The 7,444-nt window shown below is 40.5% G+C and overlaps 1 protein-coding gene across 1 annotated transcript; it reads right to left on the bottom strand.

Annotated features, from left to right (window-relative positions):
- Positions 1 to 1,940: 1,940 nt before the first annotated feature.
- Positions 1,941 to 5,916, bottom strand: hoxb2a (homeobox B2a). Its single transcript, XM_029625229.2, is given in 3 exon segments — positions 1,941 to 2,893; positions 2,896 to 3,225; positions 4,160 to 5,916. Coding segments are annotated over 3 exon segments (1,143 nt in total). The 5' UTR covers positions 4,581 to 5,916; the 3' UTR covers positions 1,941 to 2,501.
- Positions 5,917 to 7,444: the final 1,528 nt, after the last annotated feature.

Raw genomic sequence — 7,444 nt, 5'->3', positions numbered from 1 at the left:
ACCAGTGAACTGAACTGACCCCATTCATTCCGGTGGTTATTTGAATGTTCAATTGATTCATACCTGTCACTGCTAGGGTCCCAGGGTTGTGAGCGTGCTCTGCCATTGACCAGGCAGATAGGGACCTCTGAAGTTGGGATCGATCAGGTGTCTTTGTTTTCCATGGGGCGGGGGTGTAGTGGAGGCTGACTGCTGATAGGCAAGCGACGATTCCTGCCACAGCCACACACACTAGTCTTGGCTGAACCCTGTCTGGACCACTCCACTGTTTTTCCTGATGCCCCCTGAGTCTGGTGATTCCAGAGGTCTGTGACCCAGTTCTAGTTCTCAGTTTCCTCTCCTTAAACTTGATTCCATGCACACTAGGAAGCCATTCTGGGTCTAGCTGGTGCACACTATACATTTGGTTTCCCCACCAGGAGTACAATGTAAATGCCATTACTTTGGCAGAGACACAGTAGGCTAAGTAATTGCAGTATGAAATAATAATAATATTCATGTTTGATATAGGAACTTAATATCAATGTCTTTAATAAAATAACTCCCTCTAAGTGAAATAATAAAAGGGAATATTGGACTAGCTAGTGAGTTATGTAGTGATGGCGTAGTAATACTGCTTGATAAGATAACATGTATGTGTAGACTATGTGATTATGGAGAGGTGGGTAGACAGGCAGTGGTAAAGGTGACAAGGAGGAATAGGGCTTATTGGAACACAGATCCAGGAGATGCATTTCAGATAGATGGGTACAGTAGACAGGCTGAGCTTAGAGAAGAGCTTAATTTATGTCTTAGGAATACACATTATTCATTGTGAATTTTAGGCCTACTATAATGCCTGACTATTAGGCCTACCATAAAACAATGCAACACTGCACATAATAAATATTATTATTATCATTTGTATTATAATAATTATTATTCTATTATTCTTATTATTATTGTTTTATTTTAGTTCTGACCATGTTAATAACTTAGGGATAAACCAAACAAAGGTTTAAATTGTCAATAGTCCTAAACTCCAGGCCAGTCTCATTAACAAATAAGGTAGGTTCAATTACATAACTGGTTTTTTTGTATCAATTTGGCTATAGGCCTATGTATTATCCAATTATCATTGAAAGTGTTGCAGGATGCTGGGCTGTGAAGCCACATACCCCAAATGTCCTATAATGGCTGCCGCATTATTGTTCATATCGCCCATTGTGTTCTCAGCGCCATTTTGCATCAGCATGACAGCAGCCATGAGCGCCGTTAGCTCAGTCATTCCCTCATGCTACAATGCTATCTAAAGTAAGCTAAGATAGGTCGGCTAGCCTACCATACACCAAATTCCCACCAGGCTAGGCTAGACAAAAACAATAACTTGGTCAACACATTGTGTTCTTTATCAGCTCTTGATTATGAGGATTTATCTTGGCAAACGTCTTTACCCAAACAGTTTTATCATATGTGTCGGTTTATTTTTGCACAGAATTAATTCACAATAAGAATGCATTTCCCCCAGAAATATCTTATTGGAAGATAATAATTAAAATATTTCAATAATATTTAAAATCGCAAATTATTCGTTTGTGTTTCTTTAATACCCCAAAATCTGAAACCAACGGGTTATACAACCTTTGGAGATTTCATGGGTTGCCCTATAATTGATGAAACTATCACAACATAATTGTGTGGAAATAATATTAACGACAATAATAATATTACTTATTATTATTATAACATTAGAATTTTAACATATCAACTCTGCAATAGCAAAATATGCATTTGCCAAGACCAGTAAAAGATATTTGGTAGACCAATAAATCTCAAACAATCCCATTTGCAATATTTCTATATTTTTCTTATCTGAAATAACTGTTTGAATTATCATCTATCAAAAAGAATTGCACTTTTCATTTACTAGTAACTACACAATCAAAAACACTTAGGCCACATTATAAAAGTTTGTTTTTATTTCAACTATGAAAATAATGTACAATAAATAATTTGAAATTTACTATTAAAGAATCTCAATAAATAAACTAGTTCTAAAACTCATCAACAGGTTCAACGCCCGTCTCGAGAGAATTTCTAAAAGCAGTTCAACTATCCTTTAGGCCTATATATCTGATAGGCCTAAATTTCCTGAGAATTAAAAGATTGAGCTGCACTGAACAGTTTTGAAACATTAAGGAGACAGTATAGTATTTTACTGTAACTGCCAATTAATACTGTCAGAAAACAAGAAGGCAATAAATACCTGAAATTTGAACAAGGGGAAATCCGTATGTGATTTCGATGGAGTAAACCAAAATTATAATGCCAGGAAAGGACATAATAGCTCCTTTGCTATCTCAGGTTCTATGTTATCTTCAAAATAAACCCAGGAATCTTTTTCATAAATGTGTTTCAGGAATGTTGCCGAGAAGCATTCATACCATTGTAAGACGGTGGGACATTCTCCTTAATTCGATTGTTCTGCACTATTCTTGTTGTTGTTGTTGTTGTTGTTGTCGTTAGAACTGTAAATGTTGTAAATCTATTGTACAAAGTGTGCTTGTAAATAAGTCAAAGTCTGCCTCGGAGAAATCTACCGGGCTGTCGAGTGAGCTCTGCAAGCTGGGCGATAAAGCGTCAGAAATCTGGAGGCAGGAATCAGCAGAAAAGAAATTCAAATCGGGCAGGGAGGAGGCGTCCTGCTGCTCTGAAAACGAATGATCCGGGCCAGATGCGCCACCGTCGCCCATTGTTGCGGGGTTATCTGCAGTGGGCGTTGGGAACCGGGTCGACCGCACTGTTGTGTCAGAGACTGATGCGGGCTCCTGGCAGCTCAGCTGGCCCTCCTCAGGCGTGGGCTGGTTATTGTCACTGCTGTTCGTGTAGGAGGCTGCCGAGTTACACGTCTCCCCTCAGACGCAGCCGAGCCCGAGGCTTCCAGTGGCTGGCTTGAGTAAGGCGAGGAAGCATCAGCACCTTCCAGGGGCTCGAACCCACCGGGGTCGCCCTCTTGGCCTTCCCTGTGGTGTGTCGTTTGCCGCTTGTGCTTCATCCTCCGGTTCTGGAACCACACTTTGACCTGTCTCTCGGTTAGATCCAGAAGGGCAGCTATTTCCACCCGCCGGGGCCGACAGAGATATTTGTTGAAGTGGAACTCCTTCTCCAGCTCCAGTAGCTGCGTGTTGGTGTAGGCAGTCCTCAGCCTCCGGGATCCGCTGCCGTTGTCCAGTCCACCCTGCGCCTCTGCAAAACCCAGACATAGAACATAAATAAGTCCAAAATAGCAAGCTAATAGGGTTGAGCCTGGACATTTGGCACGTAGCTACTGAAAACCATAAAAATGAACGAGGCGTAACAAAATCTCAATAGGCCTACCACACGTGCATTGTTTTCAAATGACTGCAGTGCTTCTCTGATGTCAGTGTATCAGGTTTGCAGAGAACACGCGTTATTCATCTAAACCCCATATTTTGTTTTGTCCCATTGCCTCCACATTATATACTGACATCCAACATGACTACCCCAAACCTCTAGACATGGTTATGAATATATATCATTAAGACAGCACTGACACTGACTGCGATTAAATCGTTATTCCAGGACAAGTTTTGCAATCTGTATCTTGAGAAAGGCAACTTTATCAGCAAGAATACACACACACACACACACACATCCGCATTATGCATAGAATATCTGACACATACAGGCATTACAAAGACTTTGCAATATAGCTAACATATAGCAGATTATGTGTAGGCTATATCAATGTTTATATGCCTGACATCAAATCACGCAATGCAAGAAATTGATATGTTAGTGAAATACAATCGAAAATGGTGTAATAGATTAGTAACATTAAGGATTATGACGGGAAATAGTCCATTCAAAGCAACACTGCAGCATAATGCAGGTCTCTGTGACTCCTCCATACACACGACACAGAGCAGAAGGGCACTCATATTTCAGAAATAAATGCATGGTTCTTGTCCTTTTATTAACATCAACATGAGACAAAAGCCCTGCAACAACTTTGAGAAAGATGAGGCTTCCGTAGCTGTTTCTATGAGGTGCAGCAGTATAGACCAACATGCAGTGGAACCATGCAAATAAAGAAAATGGAAAAGAAAAGAAACATCAGAAAAAATGAATAGCCTTGTCTTTTACATCATGTACCGACCTGTCGGTGATTCAAGTCCTGCAGTGGCGTACCCGGAGGATGCAGGAGAGGGAGAAGAGGAGGCTACCGTGGCATTCCCAGATTTGGGTCCCTTTTTCAAGGATTTCTTCTCTTTCATCCAGGGGAACTCGTGTGCCAGCGGGCCAGCCGCACTTGCCGGCGGGGCTGGGCCCTGTTGCGGCTGTGGCGTCCGAAGCTGGAGGCCATTGGAGGTTCGCTTTTGGCTCCTCGGTCGCGCCTGGCTGCTTGTGCAGGGACTCAGGCTGGGGATGGTGTGCTCGAAAGGAGGAGGAATTACTGTCGAGTCCTTGATTGATGAAGTTTGAAATGACTCCAGGACAGCGGGAAAAGACGTCAGGCACTCTGCAAGGGAAGGCTGGCTGTTTATGAACCCAATCTCCCTCTCAAATTCAAAATTCATAGTTTATCCTAGTCCACAGGCGGACGGCGAGATCAAAACGAGCAAAATAAAAACAAAAACGCGTGATTATTAGCTCCCCGCTGTCCCGTATTTGCGGGCTTTAATAATTGTGTATATTGGTGATATTACTAGCGTATGGGGACCTTGGTCTACTAAACTGAAGACTATGGGCGAAATTGCAGCCAATTCCTGGTCACATGACCAGATTCAACCAATGGAAAGCCGGGGCCTGGTGGCTAAAGAAAGCATTATTTTCAGCAAATGTTCAAAAATACCAAAAGATATTGGTTTGTGTTAGCAGGGGGTTATTATATTCGAGAGAAAAAAGTGTTCGGTTGCCAACTGTCTCACCTCGCTGTTTCGAGTGGGAGGTTATGTGAGGCCCTTCATGTGAAACAATGGAGATCTGCATGCAGATATTCTGCCTGGACCCTGGTGATGTAATCCAGTAAAACGTGGTTATTGTTAAGAGCACATTTACAATATGGCAAACGGGGTGTTTATACAAAAGAGGCCCATTAATCTTAAAAGTTTGACAGGAGGAGCAGACTTAAGGTAAAAAAAATAACTCCACCCAACCTAGATGGGTGATGTCTCAACAGGAGGCTGAGATTCGCTTGGTAAAATACTGAAGAACGGTTTCCTAGAGCCTAGCATGGTGCAGGTTAGCAGCCTGCATGGTGTAATGGTAGACTGCTATATTTTTGTTTTCATAAATGGAAGCTACAGAGTGAAGAGAAAGGTCAGTGTGTGTAAGTGTATAATTATATTATGTTATCTCTATATAACTGCTAGCCTACCTCTTTATCACCTTGCGGAGAGATATGCTACTAAATTATATATTGTGCGTGTGTGTGTGTGTGTGAAATGGTCCTAAAAATATGCAGCCCAGCAAGGCCTTCCACTGACTGCTAGCTAGGAGTTTTCTCTCACAGTGTAAAAAATGGACGGCTTGTTTACTGAGCCGACTGACTAAAGTTCACAGCGAGGTCGCGTGTACAACCTCGAATCCTAGCTTCTAAAAGCTAAAACTTAGGCCGTGTTAACACTAATGCCCTATACGAATTTGTGTTTATTGATAAGCAAGGCCATAGTATATTGCGTATAGGTCTACGTTACATTATTGATATTGAAGGATATTGTAGAAGTTTAAAGCGGATAGTAAGTAGCCTAGCTGCTAGGATATTTTTGGAAAAGTTGAATTAGTGAAAAAAAGAACTGCGGTGATCAATCTTTTCCCAGGCAAAGCGCTTGACAGCAACCAGCCTCAAGAATTATTCTCTTTCCTTCAAGATCGGAACAAAGAAACGCTCTCTCTAATCCCCCAGAATCTAGACCTACTGATTTTAACGAAAAAGCCAGTAGTCTAACAACCCAAACGCAGGCCTTAGAATTGTTTTCCATTGCGCATAAAACCCTGGTGCTGAAATAGGCATCAGCATTATCTCAAAATAGAAGAAAAGGACCAAGATTGCAGGGCACTATTCGACTCCATTTGACTTGACTCTAAAAACAAAGACGGGAGAAATGTGCGTGGGTGTTTGGCCCATTTAAAGCTAAATGCAAAGCAGCGAGTTGAGAATGCCGCGTTTCTCCCATATATGCAGGATGTATAATATGGAAAGGAGGTCAGAAGCACGGGCTCTCTTTGCTTATATTGGAGCTGACTGTGCAAAAACTGGGACAATTTAGGAGTATTTCTCATCATCAGGAATTTTATTTCCATTTTTTTATGACTATTTGTTTAGAATTTTGAATGTGGTTTGTTTGTGCCACAAAAATCTTTACGCTTGCCAGAACATGGACTTGCAACGTTATTTGTTTATTTATATATTTATTTTTGGGAATGTGCTCTTTCATATTTGGAGTGTGGTGGGAGTGTGCTCTTTTTACTGCCTTTTTAAATACAGCTAAGCGAACCATTCGAAAAACGATTAACATACTTAACTACTGTTTAACAGACTATTAGCTAGGCTATGTGTTGTCTTTTATTATTCATGGTGGGTGATTAGTGTTTTCACACATTTACAATTAGGTGTAAGTTGATTTGATCATTTATGACAAGCAAATGTGTTTTGAAGCATAGAATAAACAGTGTGTTTTATTACTATTATTATTATTACTATTCTGTTAGTGTTATTTATGTTAGTACTGCTGTATTAATCAACTTCCTCAGTTGCAGTTAGTTTTAGCAAGAGTATTAGTCTTGATGGTTGCCTTTCAATATTTAACAGCATCTGAAAGGGAACTTAATTGCCCTGAAACGTCAATGATAATGAGTATTTTCGGTAGCAATGCAAGCTATTAAACTATATTTTCTTGCATTTAGGTATAGGCATATTCCAAAATCTGTGATTGCTTATTTGCCAATAAATTAAGATTTCTATGAAAATAAATGTTATTTTCTATACGTTGATTGTCTTCATACAGTAGGCCTACTCTCGTTAAAATTGGATTCAGTATATGAGGCAATCTGTGTAAATTATGTTCAAAACCATTTAGCTTTTTGGCAAAGAGTGTGTTGCCTTGGACCACGTGACCAACCCAAGCGCATACCATAGGGCTCTTTCAGTCGTCTGGCACTAGCACGAGGAAAGATGCTCCCAAGAAGCTGTGTGTGTGTGTGTGTGTGGCTGAAATAGAGAGAGGGGAATAGAGCCAGCGAGGGAGCAATATAGTTTGTGCACGTGTCTACTATACTGATGAATACCTCTGCGTTTTTTAACAAATGTAAAAGTATGGCCCTCCTTTTGTCTCAGAAAACTTGAAATGACCAGATAGAACTGAATAACATAACATTTTATTAAAGAATTGTTCAACAGACAACTCTTAACAATGAAATAAAAGGAGCTACAAAGGACAAA

This window comes from Oncorhynchus nerka, unplaced genomic scaffold (genome assembly GCF_034236695.1).
Source record: "Oncorhynchus nerka isolate Pitt River unplaced genomic scaffold, Oner_Uvic_2.0 unplaced_scaffold_1437, whole genome shotgun sequence".
Taxonomy (NCBI): Eukaryota; Metazoa; Chordata; class Actinopteri; order Salmoniformes; family Salmonidae; genus Oncorhynchus; species Oncorhynchus nerka.
This window is presented reverse-complemented; position numbering and strand designations above follow the sequence as displayed.